Genomic DNA, 26,290 nt, shown 5'->3' with positions numbered 1-26,290 from the left:
TATTGATTTGAGTACTCTGTTCTTCGTTCTTCCTTAGTGAAGAGTGTTTGATCTGCTTTAGGTTCTATTTTTAATGAGTTTATGTGTTAGAGTAACGTCTACACTAGAGGTGGGTAATAGAGAAGTAATGAAGGGAATCACAGGTGGGTAAAGTGTCAAAAATGAAACCACAGGTAGGTAAGTCAAATTAAAGGAAAACCACAGGTGGGTAAAGTGTAATTATCTCTTTTTATTTTTACTGTCTTCCTAAAAATACTTGTGGTACCCACCTCATCTGGCCACTCAATTTTTTTTATATAATTTATTAAAATTTAATTTTACATATATCATACATTAAATTAAAACTTATAAAACATTAAAAGTAAAAAAACAATTTATATCTTAAAACATAAAATATAAATTTAATAATACACCACCAAAACAAATTATAAATTTAAAGTTTGAAAGCTAAAGTAAATATCTATTATGCCTTATAGAAAAACCTTTAGAGATTATTTATATCTTTTTTAATTTTTGAAATATCAATAGTGCAGGTATGGGATAGATATGCCTGTCTTCATCCCATTTGCTATGTGAGGTGGGGTAAACCCATCTCATTAAGGGCAGGGCTTGTTTAAATTGTCATCCTTATTCAGGAAAGCTTTAGAAGGGTTCAGACGATAGATTATTAATAACGGTATTATTTTTGGTGCTTCATATCTGTGATTTAATCCCTACTTCCCTTTTTCCATTGTCAATTTATGTAAAAAAAAAAAAAAAAAGGTTGGAGACCACCCTTTTCTACTTTAAACAAATTGCAAAACCAAAAGGAGTTACAAAAATTGTATTGGACTGATTGGTTCAATCAATTTGAATGTAAATTGGCCAAAAGATTGAGATTTTAACATAAATCGTGAAAAAATGATAATGGGCAATTTAATCAATAAAATCGTGAATCATGCCAATTAAATCTGTGAGGATAAGAGTCTAAATTTGTATATTAGGCCTTGAGCCTTATCTGAGGACATGGGTATGTTCAAGGAGGAGTAAATGATTGGGAGATGCCCCAAAGTTGAGAATCACATAAGGCAAGAATGGATGAATATAGTCCGAGGAGTAGCTCATTCTCAGATACGATGAATATTGATCAAATCTGTATTTAGGCAATTTAGGTGACATTCCAGGAAGTTTCAACGATAAGGATGAGCCTCAGGCACGTACAAAGGCGATAGGAACTTAGAAATATCTAAAGGAAAAGCTGCTACCAGCGCATTAAATACACTACAACAACTTTTCTGGTTGCATTTATGTGGAGAAGACCCCTAAACAGTGCAGTCTTAGTTATCACAACTCACCGAAAATCAAAGAGGATGTCTGATGGGACATGCACTCAAGTGAAGGCCTAAATGATTAACAAGTGTAAGTTTGAAAGGAACTATATAATGTGAAAGACCTCCCATGAGAAGGGGATCAAAAGAAAAAGAAGAAAGAAACACTGTAGTAATCAAAGTTGTACTTATAAACTGTTATGTTGATTTATACTCTAAACTATCTCCTCGGACAGTGAATTTATTCAATTCATTGAGTCTTGTTTTTGTTTGATCATCTTCTAAATCCATAGTAGCCATTATTAACTTCATTAAGGCCTAACTCTTTAACCCATTCTCTACAAATTTATTGTATTGAGCTCATTGTGCCATTACCCAATTCTTCTTTGGGCTTGGACCATAAATTGTGTCCCTACAAAATCATTTTTAGTTCAATTAATTGAGTTGAAACTATGACATTTTGAGCATACAAAATGATGTTTTATATCCAGTGCCGACTTAACAGTATAAGCCATTGATGTAGTTGCCTAAGGCCCCAAGTATAAAAAAAGTCTCAAATTTTAATTTAATTAAGCTCAAATATTAGCCAATAATTAAAATAATTTTTTTATCAAATGAAAAACAAGAAAAAAAAAGGAGATAGAACTGCAATATTCACAACATTTTTCACAATTCTTTCACAACAAATCCTAAATAGCAGGTTGTTATTGATGGGAAAAAAATAATTTTAGTGATAAGTTCAAATTAGAACCCATAACAACTTAACACCTAAGATTTGTTGTGAAAAATATTGTAAATGTAATACTTTTAAAAAAAAAAGTGCTTATTGTGAAAAATGTTGTAAATGTAACACTTCCAACACCTATTCTCACTAAGGGAATTGATAAAATAGCCTGGAGCCCATCACCAAAGGGTACCTTTGAGTTAAAGAGTGCTTATTGCCTTGCTGTTGATCCCTTAAAGACTAAATCCTTTCCAGGTAAATGGATATGGAAGCTCAACACTCTTCCTAGAATCCAGGTGTTTGTGTGGAAGTGTATGCATAGTAGCATCGGGGTAAAGGAGTGCCTTGTGGGCAGAGGGATTAATCAAGATCCAATGTGCCCTTTGTGTCATTTGGAACCTGAATCCATTTCCCATGCTTTCCGTGACTGCATGTGCATCAAACCCATCTGGGCCCAACTTCGATGCCAAGCTTTGAATCCCTCCTTTTTTTCTCAACCAACCAGTGATTGGCTCTTCTCCAATTGCCATGACAAGACAAACCACATGGCTGACTGTTCCCCTTGGAATTCTCTATTCTTATTTGCCATTTGGATTATCTGGAAGTAAAGGAACCAGCTGGTTTTCAAAAACAAGGGCACTAACCCAAACATTGTGCAGGAGATCATTATGCAGTCCAATGAATTTTTCCACTGTGTAGGAAAGTGGAAGCAACGCAGACAAGGGATTGTTAAAAGAATTTGCTGGGAAAAACCTGACACGGGTTGGCAGAAGCTTAACACAGATGGGGCCGCAAATGGCGTGATGGGATCAGCCAGGGGTGGAGGCATTATAAGGGATAAGAATGGCAACTGGGTTGTAGGATTCTCTAGGAAATTAGGGAATGCTAGTAGCTTTCTGGTTGAGCTTTGGGCCCTTAGGGACGGGCTCCTATTATGTTAGTAACTAAACTCCTCCAAGATCATTATGGAAATGGATGCTAGAGCTCTTGTAGATGCCTTTAACAATCCAAATTACACTAACTCTGTTATCTCCCCTCTCTTAGAAGATTACAGATATGTGGTCTCCCGAATTCCCCACTGTCGAGTTAAGCATATTTTCCGTGAAGCGAATGGGTGCGCGGATCATCTAGCTAGCCTTGGTTATTCGCAATCTATGGACTTTATGTTGTATCCTAGTCTGCCTGTGGACGTTTTAAGTATTTTTTAGGCTGATAGCCACAGACTGTGTACTAATAGGCTTTGCCCTATTGTTTAGTTTTTAATGAAGCTTTCCTTTCTACCCAAACAAAAAAAAAAAAAAAAAAAAAATCACATTTTTCGCAATAGTTGAGTTGGCAAACATCACCTAGGTCCACCACCAACATCACTTTTTTACTTACCACTACCATTCTACCACATCAATAAGTGTGAAAAGTTTTGTCAAATTTTGTCTATGGACTATCTAAAAAAAAAAATTTGCCTAATTCATGTTAATTAGTAATAATTTTTAAGGGAGTTTAAATAGTATTTAATTTTTTAAAGTCATATTTGAATATATAAAAGGCCTCAATTTCAATTTTCGCCTTAAGCCCCCAAATGCATTAAGTCGCCCCTGTCTATATCAATGAGCAACAAGCGAACTATGTCGTTCCAACAATGGAAACAGTGTTGTTTGAATAACTCCAAGAACTTTTCTTCATTATTGAAGTAGAAGTGGGTTTGATTTCTTAAAGACAGTAAGAAGAGTGCAGAATTTATCCATTTTGGAAAATCTCAAATTCAAATATTTGGGGAAATGAGATTTAGGAAAAATCTTATAGGTGAAATGAGATTGGGGAAACTATAGTGCTGGAAGCCTAGAAGTGAGAAGCAATGTTAATGGATTAAAGGAAGAACTTGGCCATGCTTCAACAAACTTCAATTACACGTACAAGAAGAAAACTAGGAGAGAGAGAGAGAGAGAGAGAGAGAGAGAGAGAGAGAGAGGAAAATTGAAAGTTTGTTTGGATTATGAATTTATGATGGAATAAAGAAACAAGTGATAATTAGGAAAGTATTCAGCCCAAAAAAAATTGATAATTAGGTAAGTTTCATATTGGATAAAAAAAAAAAGTGTTTGGCCATGTGATGGATTAATGGGCTTAGTTGATTCACCATTCTGATTATTAAGGGCCCGTTTGAATACAGCTGAAAACTGAAAAATGAAAATACTATAACAAAATAATTTTTAAATATGTGAATAGTATCGTGGGACTCATTTTTAATGAAAAAGTTATTGAAAAGTGATGTTTGTGGGTCCTGTGAATAGTGCACGGGTGCACTGTTCATGCAGAAAGTCAACATTCACGGCTAAAAAAAAAAAAAAAAGTTGAAAACACAAACGCAAAACGCAAATCATCCGGATCCAAATGCCACCTAAGTGAAAGCTTAGTATGTGTTATTGACTTATTTCTACATAAGAGCAAATTATGTCTTCATATAACATGATCAGAAATTAAAATGATTCATTATGCAAAAGAAAAAAAAAAAAAATCTCTAGACTTGTTTTATTTTTTTAATAGAACATATGAAAACTCACATTAACATTATTTAAAAAAATTAGATATTTTTTAATAAATATAAGTTCAAGTTACATCAAGTGTAATTTAAAGCAATATTACATCGCCCACTAACTTATTATTAAATTCATATTTTGAAAATTTCACCATTAGATTACATGTTTTATATGTTCTTACCATACTTGCCATTTTTATGTCAATCGAATGTTATTTAGGGCACGTTTGATACACTGTAATGATTATTACATTAGAATAGAAATAAGTATTACAAGAAATACATTAAGTTGAAATGTAATAAGTATTACTATTCATTAGTTTGGTGACCATTTAGGAATAAAATTCTGAATATGTATCCATAATTTAATAGATTATAAAAAAAAAGGTGTAATTAAATAATTTTTAAGTTAAATTTCCTAAAATATAATTATTTTAGGGTGTTCAAAATAGTGCTAATAATTAATAGCAAGGAAAACTTATTTTCTTTCCTTTTGAAGATATGACAACTAATGGCTTTTTAGGAAATTTTTTTAAAAAATTATTATATAAGGTGAATGAATATCAATACTTTTGATAAGGAATAATTATACCTCATTTTGAAGAATAACTATTCATAAGGAATAACTATTGTAAGGTTGAATTTAATCAACCATCTAATTGGCTTTATTCCGTGACCAATTTGCTTGTAATTTAGCACTTAGTAACCCTGTATTTAGGTGGGAAAATTGTAAGGGTAGTGTGTGAGAAGATGTGAAGAAAAGCTCAAGAGTGTGCAAGAAAAACAGAGTCTCGCGACTAGGACTCGCGGGTGGTTCGCGACTGGCAAGTCGCGAAATGCAGTCACGTGAGAGGCACACTGGGAAGCTGAAGGGTCGCGCCAGCTGTCACGCTACAGGACAAAAGTTCCAGTCTGGCCAGGCCGTGGCTGTTACGTCGCGACTTGATTTCGCGACTTGGCCAAGCCGCGAGTTCAAGTCGCCAACTTGCCCTGTTTGGCAAAAACTGACGTTTTGCATTCCCTTCTCACCCTACTATATATACACCCTTATACCCGTCATATTGAGAGAGTTTCCAGAGAGAATTTTGTGAGAGAAAACCCTAGAGAAATACAAGATTGATTCATCCCCAATCTTCATCTAAAGAGACTCTACAAATTCCTCTACTCTCTTCCTCTCCATTGTCATACCCTTGAGAGGTCATTTACCAAACCCTTGTCTCACCACACCCACGTCTGTGAGAAGGTCCATTTGGTGCTATGGGAAGCAGTTTGGAAAGGAACCAATATACATTGGTTGATGCTATGGTCAAGTAGCGAAATCCGGGAAGCTAGAGAAGAAATAGGTTCGGCGCAACCTCGTTGGAGCAAGAAGCATAGAGGGCTTAGGTACTTGGGTAGATTAGGCTTGGAGGGTCTTCTGCTGTTCATGTATCCCAACTACATTCTTTAGTGGATTATTTGACCGCTTGGAGGGCGGCGGTGAGGTTTTACGCTGAGGACTTCGGTTTCCTCTTCGATAACACATCGTGTGTTGTCTGTGTGTTTGCATCTTCTTTCCCTTTACCTTTGCCTTATATTTACTGCTGTGGATGTGTTTATATTTGGCTTAGATTGTTTATCAATTCTGTTTTTAGCTTATATACATGTTCCGCACATTAATCGTTTGATATTAAGCTTGAATTGGTAAATTTGGGGTCTAAACGTTCAAGGGTGTTTCATACCCATATTGAACTTTCAATTGGTATCAGAGCGGGTGCACTTGTTGTGGTTTTAATACCTGAGTATGATCCTTGACCCCTTGGTGAGATGGATAGGTCTCAATCTCTCAATGTTCCACCATTTTTTGATGGTAATAATTATGCATTTTGGAAAGTCCGAATGAGGGCATTTTTGTGTTCTATGGATGAGACTGTGTGGGATGCAGTTGATATAGGTTGGACTAAACCGGAGGCTCCTAAGGCAAATTGGGATAAGGATGCTCTTGCAGCAGCAAATGCAAATAGCAAGGCATTGAATGCTATCTTCTGCGGTATTTCTCCAGAAGAATTCCACCGAATTTCTCACATCTCCATTGCTAAGGAAGCATGGGAAATTCTGGAGACAACCTATGAGGGAACTAAGAAAGTGAAGGACACAAAACTTCAAATGCTGACCACTCGCTTTGAGGAGTTAAAAATGAGTGAGGAAGAGTCGTTTGATTCATTTTATAGCAAACTGAACGAAGTGGTTGTTGGTAAATTTAACTTGGGAGAAAAGACGGAGGACTCAAAGATTGTAAGGAAGATCCTCCGGTCACTACCAGAAACTTTCCGGCCCAAAGTTACAGCCATTGAAGAGAGCAAGGATCTTGACGACATCAAGGTTCAAGAGCTGGTTGGTTCTCTGCAGACATATGAATTGTCCCTGCCCTCACAGAAGAAGAGCAAATCACTTGCTCTTAAAACAATTGATGAGAGAGTAGCATCTCATGATATTTCAGAAGAAGATGGAGTGGAGAAGGAAGTAGCATATCTGGCGAAAAACTTCCGAAAATTCCTGAAGATGAAGAACAGTGGAAAACCATTCAATGATAGGAAATTTTCATCTTCAAGAGGTGATAGGAAAGAGTTTACGAGGAAAGAAGGGAAGGAGTCTCAATCTTCCTCGGACATTGTGTGTTTCGAGTGTAATGGACATGGACACTTCAAAAAGGAATGTCCCAATTATTTGAAAACAAAAGGAAAGGTCTATGCCACAACTTTGAGTGATGCTGATTCATCAAATTCTGACTCTGAAGATGGCTGTGACGGAGAAGGAAATTACTCCGCTTTCATGACCATTGCACATGTGGAGACTTTGGATGAGTTGGGTACACTTGTAAAAGAGCTTGGGGAACATTCTGATTTGGAGTCTATGGGAATAGTCGAAGAGTCTGAAGATGAGGAAGTTGGAGAAACGGTGGGATTGCAAGAGACTTACAACTCGCTCCTTGAGAAGACCGGTGAATATGCTAAAGTGGCTAATGCAGCCATCAAGAAGATGAAGAGAGCTGAGGAAGATTACAAAAGTCTCCTGGCACGATATAAGGAGGCAAAATGTGAAATTGAAACACTTAATGGTGAGCTATCAGAAGCTTACACTAAAGTGAGATTCCTTGAGCAAGAGGTAGTACAATCTCATGCCAAGGTAGATAGGATCTCCTCCAGGAAGCTAGATGATGTTATTTCATCCCAAAAACATGCCTCAGACAAGTCCGGGTTGGGATATACCGGAGGGAGCAGCTCATCAGCCAAAGTCACCAAGGAAGTAAAGTTTGTAAAAACCAATGAGACGGCTGTTGATAAGCCTACTCCAGAGAAAGTTGAGGTCAAGAAGAAACAGAATGTGGCAAATCAACGGGAATTCAACAAGTCCCGAAATCAATCTGAAGTCAGATTTGGAGCTAGAGGAAGATCTCTTCCAAGACAGCAGCAGGGTCCTAGAATAAACTATATTTGTCACTATTGCGGACTGCAAGGACACACTAGACCCAACTGTCAAAAGCTAAGAGCAGACAACAATGCGAGTGTATCTCGGTCACGAGGAAGAAGAAGTGTCTTGAGGTCTTGGGGTGGTGAGCAATCAAGGAGCCAAAACCATGATCCCGGAATGACGGACGTGATGAAAATGATTGGCGCCTTCACCACTTGCTTGGAGAGCTTCAACAGGAGGTTTGAAAGTCCTAACTCTCGTACCCGATCCATCAAGGATATCACCCCAAACGCATGTGACGTGTGGGTGACAAAGGGTACTCATGCATAAGCATCATAACGTGTCCATGCATCAATTCTTCCTATGATTTGTGGATAAGATTGGTTAGTTGCTTTGTGTTTTTGAGCATTTGTTTAATTTGTGGTTTGTTTGTGTTTAAATTTTTTTTAATCTTTCTTCTACTGTTTTTGTGTCAAAAATCCAAAAACACATAAAAAGTTGAAAATCCAAAAAGTTTGATCACTTTGTTGAGTTTTGTCTCCAAGCATGTTTTGCCCTGTACCTTTGTACTTATGGCTTTGTGCATTTAACGAGCATAGCTTGTCTCTCATGCACTCATATCATTGTGAAAGAAATTCTGAAATCTATGTGATTGTTGTAAATAGATCTTCAACCTTGTCATGAATGATTAGTGAATGATTTTGTTGATCTTGAGACATGCATAGACTCATGCCTATATATCTTCCCACTTTTTATTTTTTTTTTTTTTAAAAGAGCTCTCTAAATGTAAATCTCCAAATGAAAAGAGATATAGAGCTGCAAAAGCCTGTCGCACACACTAGTATTTGACTAGGAAAAAGGGAAAGCGACCAAAATAAAATGTGTGATGCTCAAAAAGCCAAAGGCTAACTCATCAATTGAAATATCAAAAATTTCAGGCATCTATCTCACAATGAGATTCTCTTTGCTCAAATGTTGCAAACAATATGTTGAATATGGAGCCAAATGAAAAGCTTCAAAGTATTGGTATCAAGTACTTGTGGGAGGTCATATATGCATGTTTCTATAATTGAGATAGGTCACATTATCTAGTGCTAGTTGTGTATGCCTTGATTGAATTGATCATTGAAGCTTCACATTGGACTAAGAACTATCTCATTTTTGATATCCACACACATCACTCAAGTCTATGTTCAACGAATGCCATATTCATTTGTGTGATTGTACTTGTTTAAATGTGTTTTCACATGCTCAATCTTAGTGGACAAACACAAAAAGATTTTTGAGTATTTTTGTTTTGTTTTTGGAAAGTACTTTGTTTTTCCAAAATTGTGAAATTTTCTCAAAAACAGTGGTACCCTGTTTTGGCGACTAAGTCGCGGGTCAGCACAGTCGCAAGCCCCAGTCGCGAGCTCAGTCAGAGATTTTCGCGACTTACTGGCGAGTTACTACTCTAGTCGCGAAAAATACTTAGAAAATTTTTGAAAAATTTGTGTTTTGCTCTTTTCGCGGCTCATTTTGGCGGCTTGTTCGCGGGTGGAAGGTCCAATCGCGAGGGTTACTCAGTGATTTTCGCGGCTCAGCTCGCGACTCCTTCGCGACTAAACCTTCCAGTCGCGAAAAACACTTAGAAGATTTTTCTAGAATCTTTCCTTCACAGTGTTTCGCGGCTTGATCTGGCGACTTACTGGCGACTTGGATAAGTCGCGAAAAACGCGTGTTTTGCGTTTTAAAGACAGTTTTTAAAATCGTTTTTTAGTTTTTCCCTCGAAGTTTTATGACTGTTCACTGTCTTCCCCATTTTTCTTTCAAACACTCCGTTTCTCACTGAAAAAGTATCCATTTTTACATCATGTCTTCATCAAACAGCAAAAGAAAGGTATGGATTCTTTCTATCTTCCTTCATTGTACTTGGTTCAAGTATCTTTTTGGTGTGAATAGTGTCCCTGTTGTGTTGAGTTGTAATGGGTTTGAACATGTGTCTATGGGTTTGTATGTTGTGTGTTTTGATGGTTTTATCTTGCCCATACTGTGGTTCTCTGTGATTTTTTTTGTTCATGAGTTTGTCTATTGAAAGACGGTGTTATATGATGTGGTTCTAGAATGTGGTGCATTCCTCATATTATGTTTTTGGCTTTTTGTCATGTGTAATATTGTGAGTATCTGTTCTGAAATGTTCTGCCACTCATGATATTTGGTGTTCCGAGTTGTGGTTAGTCTAGTTAATGTGTTGTTATTGTGCTTATGTGAAAAATCTGGTCTTTTCTTTCCTGACAATAAGCAATCTGATGTTTGCTTCCTGTGCTATTGCATTTTGGTTCTTTTCTGTATGTCAACATTGTTGCAGATATCTCGTTGTTCATCCAGAGGCAAAGGCATTGTCACTGATGATCCGCCAACCCCGGTTGCTAAACGGACTCGTTTATCGTATAAGTCATCCGAAGAATCTACATTTCAAAGGTTCAGGACTCCTACTGACTCAAAGACCTACACCGATATCTTCAAAGAGTCCACTCCCATTGTGGAAAGAGTGGTCAAGTTTGATACTCTAGAGGCAACATTTATCCCTAAGATATTTGAAGGAAGAGATTGGACTGACTTATTTGGCAAGTTTGAGGATCCAACTGAAGATTTGGTCAAGGAATTCTTTTCAAATGCCAGATACACAGGAGTCGAGTTAAAATGCTGGGTTCGAGGAACAGAATTTTCCATAAATCCAGACTCCATTGCTAAGATTCTTCACATAACCAGACCAAAAGATGTGGATCGAACTCCATACGATGATCGCGAACTTCATGCACAAGACATCCTTCATGTTCTGGGAACTGAACATGAAGTGGGAAGCACAGGATCATCTATAAGCACTGCCTTATTTTCTCCAGAATTGACAACCTTGAAGCTGATCATGTTCTCCAATCTCTATCCACTGTCAAACACTACCTTCATCAACCTAGGAAGGGCTAAGTTTCTGTGTGATCTTATTTCTGGTGCCCCAATAGACATCTGTGCTCATATATTCCATATCATCGGGAAAACATCGGCCCGTTCAGCAACACGAACAATTCTTCCCTTCTGCAGTCTAGTCATGAAGATTGTTCTTAGTAAAGGTATTAGCCCTTCATCAAATGAGAGAGTATTGACTCGTTCCCGACCAATATCCCACTACTCTCTCCAAGCAAGCCAGAGCCACTCTTCCAAGAAACCTAAGACTGAGCCATCCACACAGGCATCCCCATCTGCTCCTACTACAGTTCCTCCTGCACAATCAACCGGCACTCCGTCTATTCCACCTGGTTTCCAAATGCCAAAACAAAGTTATTTCACTGAAACCGTGCTACATCGGATTTCGGATTTAGAACGACTTCTCAACTCCTTTCATAATCAAACTCAAATGCGTCTCGGAACCATTGAGTTACAGTTAGATAACATACAACAGAAGTTGGAAGACAGCCTTTAGCTATTCGTGCCAAAAAGGGGGAGATAATTGAAGCATAGCAAGGGGAAATGAAGCTTAAGACTAAAAAGAAGGGTGCATACTGAAAGGGGGAGTTTGTACATTGTGCATTTTGGAATTGAAAGGGGGAGTTTAAATATTTTTGTTGAAAAAGTCTTTTTGCTTTATACACTGGTTTAAGTCTGTTTTAAAACTCTCAATATGTGAATTATTGGTAGTAGTTGTTTATTTCAGCACTTATATAGTATGATGTTATTCAGCTTTTAGCATTGTTTGTTTGTCTTTTGTACCCATTGTTGCTTTTGTAAGCTTTGAGGGTTGTTTCTAGCACTTTTGCATGATTGTAGGCTTGTATGGTTTGTGCCATGTATTTGCAAAAACTTTGCTTATGCAGCCTTTGTGCTTTGTGTTTTGGTACTTGTTAATGCTTTGCATTACCCTAAGTACAACACTCTTGTGCCCTTGTAGGATTGTTCCTAGATGCATATATGTTTGTATGCATTGGTTGAGTGTTGGACTTGCAAATGATTCTCTTCAATTGAGTTTATCATTTTTGCATGTCCGGATGTTCATTCCTTGTGTGAATGAACATAGTAATCACTTTTGCTTAAGTGACTACTGGTGTTGATCTTGCCATGAATTATTGCTTTTATGCCTATGTTCATTTTTGCTTGATCATGCTTATTTTGCTCCATATGCATATTAAGTTTTCTGCGTACAATGATATTGCTATGTTATTGTGTTTCAGGAGTTACTTATTCATATGTTCAAGAGCTTTTCAGAATCTAGAGTTAGGTGTGAGTGAGTTTTCCAACTGTTCCCAACTCACGTTTAAGTCTAGAGTCTGTTGTAGGGTTTTGTCACGGAATAGCCAAAGGGGGAGATTGTAAGGTTGAATTTAATCAACCATCTAATTGGCTTTATTCCGTGACCAATTTGCTTGTAATTTAGCACTTAGTAACCCTGTATTTAGGTGGGAAAATTGTAAGGGTAGTGTGTGAGAAGATGTGAAGAAAAGCTCAAGAGTGTGCAAGAAAAACAGAGTCTCGCGACTAGGACTCGCGGGTGGTTCGCGACTGGCAAGCCGCGAAATGCAGTCACGTGAGAGGCACACTGGGAAGCTGAAGGGTCGCGCCAGCTGTCACGCTACAGGACAAAAGTTCCAGTCTGGCCAGGCCGTTACGTCGCGACTTGATTTCGCGACTTGGCCAAGCCGCGAGTTCAAGTCGCCAACTTGCCCTGTTTGGCAAAAACTGACGTTTTGCATTCCCTTCTCACCCTACTATATATACACCCTTATACCCATCATATTGAGAGAGCTTCCAGAGAGAATTTTGTGAGAGAAAACCCTAGAGAAATACAAGATTGATTCATCCCCAATCTTCATCTAAAGAGACTCTACAAATTCCTTTACTCTCTTCCTCTCCATTGTCATACCCTTGAGAGGTCATTTACCAAACCCTTGTCTCACCACACCCACGTCTGTGAGAAGGTCCATTTGGTGCTATGGGAAGCAGTTTGGAAAGGAACCAATATACATTGGTTGATGCTATGGTCAAGTAGCGGAATCCGGGAATCTAGAGAAGAAATAGTTTCGGCGCAACCTCATTGGAGCAAGAAGCTTGGAGGGCTTAGGTACTTGGGTAGATTAGGCTTGGGGGTCTTCTTCTGTTCATGTATCCCAACTACATTCTTTAGTGGATTATTTGACCGCTTGGAGGGCGGCGGAGAGGTTTTACGCTGAGGATTTCGGTTTCCTCTTCGATAACACATCGTGTGTTGTCCGTGTGTTTGCATCTTCTTTCCTTTTACCTTTGCCTTATATTTACTGCTGTGGATGTGTTTATATTTGGCTTAGATTGTTTATCAATTCTGTGTTTAGCTTATATTCATGTTCCGCACGTTAATTGTTTGATATTAAGTTTGAATTGGTAATTTTGTAATTTGGGGTCTAAACGTTCAAGGGTGTTTCATACCCATATTGAACTTTCAACTATTCATTATAATAAAAATATAACCAAACAACCAAATAGTTATGCAATAGGAAAATCTATTACATTACAATGTCTATTACAATCTACCAAATGTGCCCTTACTATTTGATTTATAAACTCATATTTTATGTTTTTTTTAATAAATAAAAACTTGAATTTAAATAATTGATTAATAAATATTATTAGTTATTCTATCTATAAACTCATTTTTTATGTATTCTTTTAAACTACAAAAAATTTTTTTGAGTAAACAGTAATACTAGTGTTTTCAACTGGGTTAATAATACATTACTATAAAACGACTTAACCTTTCTAGTTGCAGAGGATATTAGACATATACAATCAATTTGGAATAAATATCTCTATAAAAACTTGAATTTAAACAAAAATTTTTTTTGAGAAACAAATATACACACACAGGAGAGAGGGGAAGGGGTTTAAACAATTAATTAATAATATTATATGTGTTATATAACTATAAATATTATTAACTATAAACTTATTATATATTATTTTTATTTTTTTTAAACTTATAAATTAAAATATTTAGGCTATCATCAAAATTTGATTTTTTTTTTAATTCTTTATTATCAAGAGGTTCGACTCGCATCTTTTAATATTTTCCATAACTTTTATAATTTAAATTCCCCCTACTTTTGAACTAAAAAAAAAAGAAAAAGAAGCTGTCAAAAAAAAAAAAAAAAAAGTGTGAAAACATCCAGAAGGTCTGCAAAATTCGGATGAGCAGTGTAAACACGCGCAGCATAAACGCGTGGATTCTCATTGAAAAAAACATAAAGAATCTAACGTCTATAAATACAGAAAGATTTTGCTACCCGACACGTCATTTCAAATCAAATTTATTTTATTTATTTAAAAGCTTCATCAAATATATTTTTATTTTAATCATTTAAAAAAAACATTATATCTATTTCTTAGTTTACATTAAAAAAAAAAAAATTTATGATACAAATTTGAAATTTGTCTAAAAAAATATAAATATATAATATTTCTCTCTTCCTCAAAATCAAACTGATCAATCATTCCAAGGAGAGATCGCTTTCTCACTGCTCTCTCTGTTTCACAAAACTCTCTCTCTCTCTCTCTCTCTCTCTCTCTCTCTCTCCTTGCTGGGGTTTGGCTCTGTGAGAGAGAAGAATAGAATCAGATAAGGTGAATTCTCATCTGGGGTTTTTGAATATATGTACTTTCTTTAATTTTCTCATCTGGGTTTTGTTTAATTGTTGTACTTTTCTTTGATAATTCTTTTTTTTCTTTTTTTCCTGGGCAAATGGGTGTGTTTGGAACTGTGAATGTGATTGATTTTTTTTTTTTGGCATAATCAAAGTGGGTTTTGTGTTGAGTGAAAATGTTGTGTGGAGTTTGATTTGATTGATTCTTTACTCAATGAATATGCTTTTTCTTTTTCAATTGATGTCTTGCGTGTTTGGTTTTTCTTTCTTGGTGAGATGGGTAATGTGTGATCCTTGGATAGTTCTTTGAGCATTATTAGGGTTTTGATCTCACATTTGTGTATATTTCTTTATGGTTCTTTTCTTGCTTCGTAGACAACTAGGTTCTTTGTCTGAGGTGGGTTTTAGTTTCAAAGTTCCAAACTCTCTCTCTCTCTCTCAGGAATAATGGGTTATTTGGTTCTTGTGTACTTTTAATCAGATGGAGTGTAAAAGTGTGTAATTTTGGTTCTTGTTAATCGGTTTAGTGTATGTGTGTCTGCGCACTGAGGATGTACTTATTCTGGGACTTGTCTTTTAGGGTTTTGATGCTATGTCAGAAGAATATGCTATAATTGGGCTTCGTTGAAACTACAAGACTTCTGTTTTAACGAACTTTTGTGTTGAATGCTTGGGTGCGTCTATCTTTTCTTTTTACTTGCACTTGATGTCTGGGTTATTTGGCTCTAGTTATCTCTTACCTGAAAAATGGGACATGTGGATCTTCCTATGCACTTTCTTTTTTCTTTTTGCTTTAATTGATATAAATTTTTACTTAATTATTTTGTTAACATTTCATAGCTTATAATTGAGAAGAAATAGGTAAGAGGGAATAAATGTGTGTATGTTAGTTTTCAAAAAGAGCTAGAACATGGAAAATCAAAAACCAAAACTATGATATGATTCCTTGATTTTGGTGATGCAAGCAAGAACTTCTAGCTGCAAGTACCATATCTACCTTGAATATGGTGTTTTCCGTGTGTTCAAATCCTAGTTAATAAATTTTTTTTTTTTTTGGTAAAATATCATTTTTTTTTTATTAAAGAAATGAGGAAATTCATAACATTGACATTGATAGAGAAGTTTTTCTTAAGTAGTGTTTTCTCCATTCTGATATTAACCAGCTCATCTTTGTTCGAATTTCATGTCTCAGTTAACAAGTTTGCTTTTTCTGATGATACATTGAATGATAGCTCATAGGATTTTATCTTACATGAGCTTTTGCCGGTTATCTTTCCATAATTGCGATGGTTCCATTAATGACAAAGTTATAGTAATAAGTAAAAGAATAACAGCAGAGCGATTTTAAATCTATAAATTACTTAAGGCAGTTTATGTCTGTTAGCCCAGGACACTTAGAGGCGGTTTGGTTGGCCTGTTTAGGTTCTAGTTTTTTTTGTAGAATTTTTAGAATCTTGTAATTTGTAACTTTTCTGCACGTCCAGCCAGTATGCTGTATGCTTCTTGTGTACTGAAGGTGACCTTTCTTTTATAATGAAGTTCTTATTTACTTATAAATATATATATATATATATACACGCACTGAAGGATGGTTCATTCTGTTTTCTTGATAATTTGAAGTAGACAAACCTTTTCTTTAAGAAAATTTCATGTTTTTTTGGCTTCTGTTTGACTGCAGAATTTTAAGTATTTAGTATGATTTTTATTTTGGGAATTGATTCTTCTCCAGGGGAGCTCATTTATTTGCAGACCCAAAATTTTCAGAGGGGCTCGCATATCAGATTTCATTATTTTCATTCGAAATACTCACTAGTGCATTCTAGGAAATATGAAGTTGTACAAATTTTTTATTCTTGTGTTCATATAATTTTTCATCCTAAAGCTTTGTGATATAGGGCCCTTTAAAAATGAAAACTGTTCAGTTGGTGTTCAGTTGCGGTTGATTGAATTGTTTAGTACAACCACTGGTGACATTGTAGGTTTCTATTTGATGAGATTGTAATTATTCTAGATTTTAATATCAAACTCTTGATGCAAGTTTGCTCATACTTTTGACCTAGTTGCTTATGAATGGATCTTGCATCTCCCACTTAAATTTTGCTCTCTACCAAATGTAAGGTTTTCCTTGAGGGGGCACCAAATAATTTAGTTTAGGGTGGGCCATTTCATCACATTGTATACCGTGTACTCGTTGAAACTAGAAGTCTGGATGTTTGGGTTATGATCCTGCTAATTGTTGTTTGGGGAGGCAGCACTAGCCACATTGACACCTTTCAGTGGATTGCTTTCTGTGGTTTTAGTTGTTTCAGACACCGGTTATGGCTCTGCTGGGTGTGTCCGTGTTCAACATTTGTGAAAACCTTCGAGTGCTAACAACTTTTGATTAATTTCCTGTTGGCTGTTTTCTTCATTGTTTATTATATAAAGTGTGATATCATTTTGTTATATTATTATTATTATTATTATTTTTAATGTGTGATATTATTTGTTTGCAGGTCCCTTTGACTGTGACTGCTTATTTTGAACAGCAACTTCAAAAGTTGACACATAATTTGCCAAGGCATCGATTTCTTGTTAGCAACAAAAGTTTGATAAGCATTCCCTTTCTATTTGAGACAATGGTATTTCTTAATTTCTTTGTTAGAAATTTATAAGTTTTGTGCTTCTGATAGTCTGATTTATATACTTTCTAAAGGAATGCACTGCTTACCTGTTTACTTGAAAAGTGCATAGATAAGCTCCACAACACTGATATACATACTTTAAACATGGAACAAACTAAAAATGAGCTTGTTGTTGGTTGTCCACTGTATTATTTTGTTGGTTTTGTACAATAGGCTCATGGTTGTCTTGGAAGTTTGCACAAATCAGAGGGTTGCATCAATGTATGATTGTTGTCTAACAATCAGTATATGCTTTGTGTGGTACATGAGAAACATAACTGTTCACCGTTTATGGAGAACAGTTTCCTATTCTTAAGTGAAAAGGGTTATCAATTTGCTTTTATCATTCATCCATTTTCTTTTTTTCTTTTAGGAAAAATTCTCTGAGCTTGTGATGCTGGAAACATGTCATATACTTTTCTTCACTTTTGCATTGTTGAATTCCTTTGACAAACATTTTGATTATGTCATATTTTCAGGCAACTAATGAAAATCTTCCACCAAATGTTATAAAGCAACTTGCAAAGGAATTGAAGAATCTTGATGAATCCCCCCCTGAGGGAATCAAAGTAGGTGTTAATGATGATGATTTTTCGACCATTTATGCAGACATTGAAGGCCCAGGCATGTAGTTTTATCTTTGAAAGTTTAGAATTTTGAGCCAGTGTTAAGGCTTCAAACTTAATAAGCATTCTTGACCTTGCAGCTGGGACTCCGTATGAAAATGGTGTTTTCCGCATGAAGTTAGTATTGTCTCATGACTTTCCACACTCTCCTCCCAAAGGTTTGTTGGCACTTGTTATTGTGGTTCTAGTATAGTTATGAGCTTTGAAGCACCGACGCGGCTGGGAGGGTGCCGCCTGCATTTGACTTTTTTTTTTTTTTTTTTAAACTCGGATTCGTGCCGACTCAGCTTCGATTCGCGCCGAACCGGGTTGATTCAGCCAAAATTGGGTTGTATCAGCTGGTGACCAAAATGGCTGAAACAGGCCGAAATCGGCCTTGAATCATGCCGGAACACCCGAAATTGGCTTTGAATGAGGCCCAAACATCCTAAATCTGTCATCTCTCAATTTTATTCTGAAAATTTGTTGCTTCTTTTGTGTTTTCTTTTTTGTTTTGTGTTTCTTGCCTTCTTTCTTTGTTTTGTGAATCAAGGCCATAGTAATGTGTTTTTTAAGAATATTTTAATAGCAAAAATATATAGAAAATATAAATAAAAATATTTTTAATAATTTTTTAATTGCTGCACCCCGCTACACCCGCACCCACACTCTATTTTTTCAAAAATTGCCGAGTTTCGCACCCGCACCCGCACCCGAATCTGGAAATGCACCCGTGCTTCATAGGTTATGAGTAAGACTGATGTACTTGTAATTAACTTAATTTCAAGGGTGAACCTTTGATGGAGGCAAGGAACTTTTTTATTTTTTTATTTTTTTATTTTTTTATGGAATGCATTCTTTGATTAACTGCTCATATAATTCACTTTTAGGTTGAAGATTTAACTGATATACCTTAATCATTACAGTTATCTGCTTGTATATTTCTTCATCTTGACATTTTAGATTTTTGGCTGTTGATTTTGTAGGTTACTTCCTGACAAAGATTTTCCACCCGAACATTGCAACCAATGGTGAGATTTGTGTCAACACACTGAAAAAAGATTGGAATCCAAGTCTTGGTCTACGACATGTTCTCATTGTAGGTTCCATATTGGCAGTTTAGTGTATAAATAATTTTAGTCTCTCTTCTTTTGCCTATATGTTTGTGGAGAACTGTTTCAAAAATTTAACTAGTTGCACTCAGGTTGAGATCTTTGGGTTTTTCTGTTGAGGTTTGGTTTGTTTGACTCTTAAGTTATGATAACAGGTAGTTAGGTGTTTATTGATTGAACCATTTCCAGAATCAGCGTTGAATGAACAAGCTGGCAAGATGCTGCTTGAGAATTATGAGGAGTATGCTAGACATGCCAGGTCAGTCATCCACAATGATATCTACTTCATGTTGTGGTATATGTGAACGCATTTCTGTGTCAAAATTTTATAGTTTATTCAGACAGACTTAGTCTCAGAGTGGATATGGCCACGGAATGCCATTTGTTGGATCACTAATCTGTTCCTTCTTAGTGACACCTGATTGTCTAGCTTTTAAGAGGTGGTAGGGAAAAATTGTGGTTTTCTGGTTGGTTCTTCTATCACTTATGTTATTATTGAGCCATGTGTAATACCTTTTCTGGCTTACGGTTATGCTTTCTTCAATCTTTTCCAGTATTGGGCCAATTCTGGTTATACATGCTTAAAATGGATTTGGCATCTTGAAATAATGGCTGTTTATGTGAAAAAATGGAAATCGTCAACCTTAAAAATGTCTCACCTGTAAATCAATGTGATGCCCTTTGGATCAGTAAGGTGTTGGAAAACTTGGAGAAGAATTGTCTTACAAGGACTTGAACTTACTTTACTTTATTATTATAGATCAATAGATCCTGCCAGCCCTCACTGTTATAAATTCCATATTTCTTCTGTGAAAATAAATACCTTGATAAAACATATAATTTACATGAATGGTTTCTGGACCGTACAAGAGTTCCAGCATGTAGGTTGGCATTTTGCTCTCATCTGGTAACAAATGGTATAATTTTACATATAGAACCTTTGAATACGATTCTTCTTGTTGAGTAAATTTGACCTGAAGATGTTCTCTAACTCTTATGCAGGCTTTACACCGGGATCCATGCTAAACCAAAACCCAAGTTCAAATCAGGAGCTATTTCTGAGTCCACTACTGCTCTGAATGTCGACCAGACTAACACCTCGGTTCTTAATGCTGACCAGAAGAGTACAACGCCAGGTGCAGCATTGCCATTGCCATGCCCATCCCCATTGGCTCCTTCTACAACATCCACAAGAGGAAATGGGAAAGAGCAGCAAGCTGCAATTGCACCAGCAACAGATACAGGAGTTAGTGGGTCTACAGTTGCAGCTGCAGCCGCAGCCGCAGCAGCAGCACCCACTACTCAAAAGAAGGAAGGTGGGTTGGCAAAAGCTCATGCAGACAAAAAGAAAATGGATGCTAGAAAGAAAAGTTTGAAGAGATTATGAAGTTGCATGGAGACAAGATATTTGAACTGCTTTTATGGGATTTGTAGCATCTTCAGTCCTCCATTCATGGGGAGGGGCATGAGAGTGAGAGTCGGGAGGGGAGGGGAGAAGGGTATTGTATGCTGTAATGAATGCTTGCTTACAATGGACAATGTGATTGGCGTTCTAACATTTTCATTTTGGGTATGATTTTTCTCACTCAAAAAAAAGGAACTCTGCAATCTGCTCGCTCTGAAAATTGGGTACTTGCATTTCAACTTTCAATGTTGGTACGAATTTCGAATGTTTTCATAAATTTTATACTTATAATTTGAAAAGGTAAATTGTAGGTTCCATATGTAAGAGAAATCCTTATTGCTAGAGGCTTAAGCATTCCTCCCTTCTGCCTGGTTTGTAATGCTACAACGGAATCAAATCCACACTCTGAGGGACTGTCCCCAAGCTCGGGCCGTTTGGGATTCCTTTCCCCCTCCTATCCACCCCGGCTTATTCTACGGTGCAAATCTCTTGGACCGACTTTGAATTAATTGTGCCTCACACAAGGCTTTTATTTCTAACATCATCTGGGGTTTTATTTTCTCATTTGGGGTGTGGAGTTTATGGCTTTGGCGGAACAGGTGATTTTTAGGGACCATACCACCCATAGACCTTTTATTGTAGAAACATTAGCCAAAGCTTTTGAATTTGCGAACCTCGGCCTAAATGAAAGGTTGAGACGCCCTGTAAGTTCCATTCAGGTGCGGTGGTACTCCCCTCCAGCAAACTGGTTCAAGTTGAATTCTGATAGTTCCTCCTTAGGCAACTCGAGTGGAGCTGGTGGAGGTGGAATCATTCGAAATTCCAGTGGGGATTGGGTGAGTGGCTATGCTAGGGCAATTGGATACATCACCAATGTGGCGGCAGAACTGTAAGCACTGCGGGATGAGATCAACCTGTGCATTGCATTGAATTTGGCTAGTGTGTTGGTTGAACTGGATGTGAAGTGATTGATTTGCTAATGAAAGATGAGGGGAAATCTAATAGTAATGATGTAATTATTGCTGATTGCAAAGATGGGCTACAGAAGATCCCACGTGTCCAAATCCAGCACAGTTGCTATAGGGAAGCAAATAAGTGTGCTGATGCTTTTACTAGAAGAGGTGCTGTACTTTCTCAAGATTTTGTTATTTTTTGTTTCCCCAGCTAATGTTGCTCTTTTGGCTAGCCTTGATGCTGTGGGAACCTTGTATGAGCGCAAGTGCTCCTTTGTCTTTGTTTCTTAGTTAATGAATTGCTTTTGTTTACCCCAAAAAAAAAAAAAAAAATAGAAAAAAAAAAATTGTAAAAACTCTCTCGACAAAACAGTTGACCAAAAGCAAAACAGACCCATAAATCAAGGAGCATCATCTTTTAAGTGAAAGCAAAAAAGGTTGACCTAAATCTAAGCTAATGATACATGTTTCCATATCATGAGAATCATGACCCTAATCTTAGAAGTGGCTGGAATATTGAGGGCATAGTTGAGATCCTATAAATATAGCTAGTTTGAAAGAAAGAATTGAGAGGTATTAAAACGCATTTATGAGGGCCTATAAAAATTCTTAGTTTGGGGGTTGTTTTAAAAAACCAAACTCAAAAATAGTTGCTCAAAACCTGTTTGGGGGTTGTTTAAGGATTGCCAGGTCAATGTGTTTCCAGACCCTTATCAGAGTATGCCTTATCTCAATTACAGTCCAGGAGACCATATATCAGTGATGAAGATTATTAGTATCAAGGAAGAGAGATAGATGAGGCTAAACTCTGAGAATCACCCACAATATCTAATTTAGCAAAGAGTGTATTAATTATGTGGTACTATGAATAATTGAGTTTACTGTTTGTAAAATAGAACTTTGTAACTCCGTTATCTATAAACTAAATTGAGGAAGAGGATTGGCATAACTCAGTGTAGAGTCCAACTCCAACCTTCTAAGTTCTATCTATGTCTTTGTAATTGTATGCCCATTCGTGTAAATGCTCTATAAAGTTTAAGCCTTCTTTGTCTTTCTGCTTGTTTTTATCATTTTAGTCACAGTTTTGGACTAGTGCTCTATGAGCGCTCGTTGTTTAGCATTATTTGCTTGATATAATAATAGTAAACATTATTATTTGCTTGATAACAAGGACTAGTTTTAGGCTCATGCCTGCAAAGTATGTGTCTCGTTAGGCTCATGCATCACAGATCTAATTATGATTATTACTTAGTTCCCCTATAGGCTATAAGCTTAACAATGAATGCATTAATTAGTGATATGATTAACAATAAGCAAGACTTAAGTACAGTACTTATATGCTGTTCTTTAGGTTCCCCTTTTAACATTTTGCTATGTGGATTTTCTTCTCATGAGAAACAACAACTTAGGTACTGTACCTAAGTTTTGTCCATTAACAACATCCAATCTTATAACATTGTCTTATGCTAGCTTGCCAATTGTTCACCGTGAAGAGCATTAAAAAAAATAGAGCATTAAAAAAAATAGGCTACCAATAAATTGACTCATACAGTCAACATAGAACATTGAAGTCTCCCAAGTAGTTCATGTTCAAAAGATTCCAGAAAAAGACTATAAAAATTTGAAAAAAAAAATTAGTGCTCAGGGGTGACAGATGTAATATAATTTTACTTAAATGAAGGTTATGTGTCTTAATAAAGTAAATAAGGGGATAAGTGATGGTCATTTTCCCAAACTTTAAGATTTTTAATAATTATCTTAAATTTTAATTTGAAAGGTAGTATATTAGATAATGCTTTCTTAAGAGGTTAGATTTTGTAAGATAGAGAAATGATTTGGGAATATATATATAATTTAATGAAGGTTTATGTCTAAACTCTAAAGCAAAATAAGGGGATAGGTGATTGTTATTTTCCCAAACTTTTAAGAGGTTAGATTTTGTCAGATAAAGAAATAATTTGGGGCCAAAAGAGTATGTAATACAGTAATAGAATACAATATAAGTATAACATTACTTTCAAAGAAAAAAAAAATTACAACATTACTTTCTCCCTCACGTTAAAATGACAGGCTCTTGCGGTAGTGCACTAGTAGCTCTGCTTATTTGGTAAGCGAAAACGTGTTTTCGATGAATTCAAACTTTCAAACACCTGTATGGATTATTTATTTGGCACATACACAATGAATTATAATAATATCAATTTAAGTATTGCCATGTTATTGCACACCAGTAACAAGTGAGGTCGGTCATCACATGATATAAGATTGTACATCAGAAAATCATAAATTAGAGAGAGCTCATAGATGCCCTTAGAAATTTTATTTTATTACAGGTAGAGAGGGTATATTCAATTAATAATAGTAAGGTTTAGCGTACTTACATAAGTCAATGTAATAATATAAAGAGTAAATTTTGCATATCCAATTCAAAAAATCATATACATCAATCTATGTAAACCTGTATAAATTTAAATTATTGTTATAGTAACTATGCAAATATGCACGGTTACTATTCACATGCAAAATTTTTTTGAAATACATTTTTACTCATATATATATATATATATAGAGAGAGAGAGAGAGAGAGAGAGAGAGAGAGAGAGAGGAGAGAGAGAGAATTAAATGACCAACTTCAAACTTAAATGACTAAAATTTTTTTGGGTAAAGTTACCATACTAAAATGACTAACTTCAAACTTAAATGACTAAAATGATTTTTGGGAAAATTTAGAAGGTGTAAATTACATTTTGCCAAGTATATGGTGATGTGGATGGCTAATGGCTAAAATCCCATAACTATTCCATTTAATTAGAAAACTATGCATTCCTATTTTTAACAAATATAGGTTGGTTTAATGTGTAGCCTACTACAACTATTTGGAGGTAAAATAAAAGGAACATTGTCGACGTGTAATGTTTAGTAGTTGACCTTTAATGTTTAGGGTCTTCATGATGGCCTTGTCCTAGCAAAGAATCTGAATATCAAAGAACTATACATTGAACTTGATGCGAAAGTTGTAGTTACAACTCTTACATCACATGATGCTTCATCTGATTCATCTCACCCTTTAAGTGCTTTAATCTCTGATTGCAGATCCCCCTCTAACTTTTTGAGGAAATCCACATTCACCACATCTTCCACGAAGGGAATCAATGCGCATAGCTTTTGGCAAATGAAGTATCTCTTAATAGTGATAGTTTTGTTTTGTATTCGCACTCCCCTTCCTCTCTTTTGTGTTTTGTATCATTTATTTTCTAATGCTTGGGGTATGCAGCCATTGCCTCCAAAACTCATCAAGTTATCCAAATATACAATAACTGAGTCCTCCAGAAGGCCTGAAAATTTTTTATAGGGTAGGCTTGAAATGATACATGTCAGAGGATGGAATGAAAGTCTGTTGCAACGGGAGTATGTGTTTAGGAGCTCGGCTAGAATTTAATGAGTTCTATAGTTTTCCTTTTGGGATTGTTCTAGCTCTCACCGTGCTCTAAGCTATCACCATGTCAAAACAATCATAGCCAAGAATTTTATAACTTAATAGCATAATTCTCTTTTATTAGGAGAACTAGAGTTCAAATCTCTACTCACCCCATTGTTATAACTATTAAATTATCATAACAACCATACAAAGAGGAAAAACTTTCTAAAGTAGTTTTACTTTTATGATTTATCCATTTCTCCTCTTGAAGGCAAAGTATGTGTAATTTGATTTGGTCAATCTATTTTACATTAGTATCTTGGAATTATGAAGATGCAGAATGATGACCCAATATCCACCTCTCTTAGTTCATCAAAAAAAGAGAAAAAGATCCACATCTCTTTAGCTTTTTTTTTTTTTTTTTTGATAAACTTCAATCTATTGAAATCACAGAAGGGAACAATGGTTGTAATCTTCCTTACAGACATCAGCTAAGGCTAGGATTTATTGGGTTCTGGGGGAAGCTTAAGGTTGTGTTTGTTTCAACTTCAAACCACTTCCGGAAATCAATTTCCGGAAAATTGCTGTTTTTGGGTGCTTGGGAAAATTGGGTCAACGGAAATTGATTTCCCCTTTGACGAAAAAGTGCTCCCTGCTGGGTGAAATCCATTTCACCCCCTATTTTCCCTTAAACCAATTTCCGGAAATTTTCTCTCCACTCTCCAAGTTCTCTCACGCAACATCACTCTCCAAACTCTCTCACACTCACTCTCCGATCCGGTCCAGACCCAAGCTCCAAGCCCAGCGCCGGAGTCGATCCAAGCCCAGCGCCCAGCGCCCATCGCCGGCGGCCTTGAACCCACGAACCGCCGATCCAAGCCGAGAGACCATCGTCGGCGACCATGAACCCTCGAACCCAGTCCCCATCGCACCGCGCCGAACCAGTTCCAGAAAATCGATCGCACCGCGCCGTCGATCGTCGATCGTCGAACTCCTTCGAACCCGGCGCTCTTCGCACCGGCGAGTAGCGCCGCGCCGTGCCGTCGATCTTCGTCTTCCTCGATCTCTCCGGTTTTTTTTTTTTTTTTTTTTTTTTTTAAAAGTTTGATTGTTGTTTTTGTTTTTTTTTTGAGGAACTGATTGTTGTTGCTGTGGTTGTTGTGTTGTGGTTGTTGCGTTGTTGTTGCCAGAATTTGGTGGTGTTATTGTTGTTGTTGTTGTTGTGTTGTTGCCGAAATTTTTGTTGCCGGAATTTGGTGGTGTTGTTGTTGTTGTGTTGTTGCCGGAATTTTTGTTGCCGGAATTTATTGTTGTTGTTGTTGTTGTTGTGTTGATATGAAAAATTTTCCGAAAAATAGCATTTTAGAATACATCCAAACACATAAAAATATTTTCCACAACAATTTTCATAATTCACCCAAACACCTTAAACATATTTTCCTTTTCCGAAAAATAACATTTCCGGAAAATATGTATTTT

The 26,290-nt window shown here is 36.3% G+C and overlaps 1 protein-coding gene across 4 annotated transcripts; it reads left to right on the top strand.

Moving 5' to 3' along the window:
• The first annotated feature begins 14,475 nt into the window (after positions 1-14,475).
• Positions 14,476-22,443, top strand: LOC112036284 (ubiquitin-conjugating enzyme E2 22). Of its 4 annotated transcripts, none has more exons than XR_010628627.1 (8): positions 14,476-14,635; positions 17,151-17,276; positions 17,798-17,942; positions 18,025-18,102; positions 18,910-19,026; positions 19,195-19,294; positions 20,038-20,664; positions 20,752-22,443. XR_010628627.1 is itself a non-coding variant. In XM_065772412.1 (7 exons), the coding sequence occupies exons 2-7, from the start codon at positions 17,274-17,276 to the stop codon at positions 20,420-20,422; spliced, it is 828 nt and encodes a 275-aa protein (XP_065628484.1). In that variant the 5' UTR covers positions 14,476-14,635; positions 17,151-17,273; the 3' UTR covers positions 20,423-20,686. The 4 variants fall into 4 exon arrangements, 2 of the variants coding, with proteins under 2 accessions (XP_065628484.1, XP_065628485.1); XR_010628628.1 differs by having other exon boundaries at positions 20,741-22,443; XM_065772412.1 differs by lacking the exon at positions 20,752-22,443 and having other exon boundaries at positions 20,038-20,686.
• The last annotated feature ends 3,847 nt before the right edge of the window (positions 22,444-26,290 follow it).

This window comes from Quercus suber, unplaced genomic scaffold (genome assembly GCF_002906115.3).
Source record: "Quercus suber isolate HL8 unplaced genomic scaffold, Cork oak 2.0 scaffold_58, whole genome shotgun sequence".
Taxonomy (NCBI): Eukaryota; Viridiplantae; Streptophyta; class Magnoliopsida; order Fagales; family Fagaceae; genus Quercus; species Quercus suber.
This window is presented reverse-complemented; position numbering and strand designations above follow the sequence as displayed.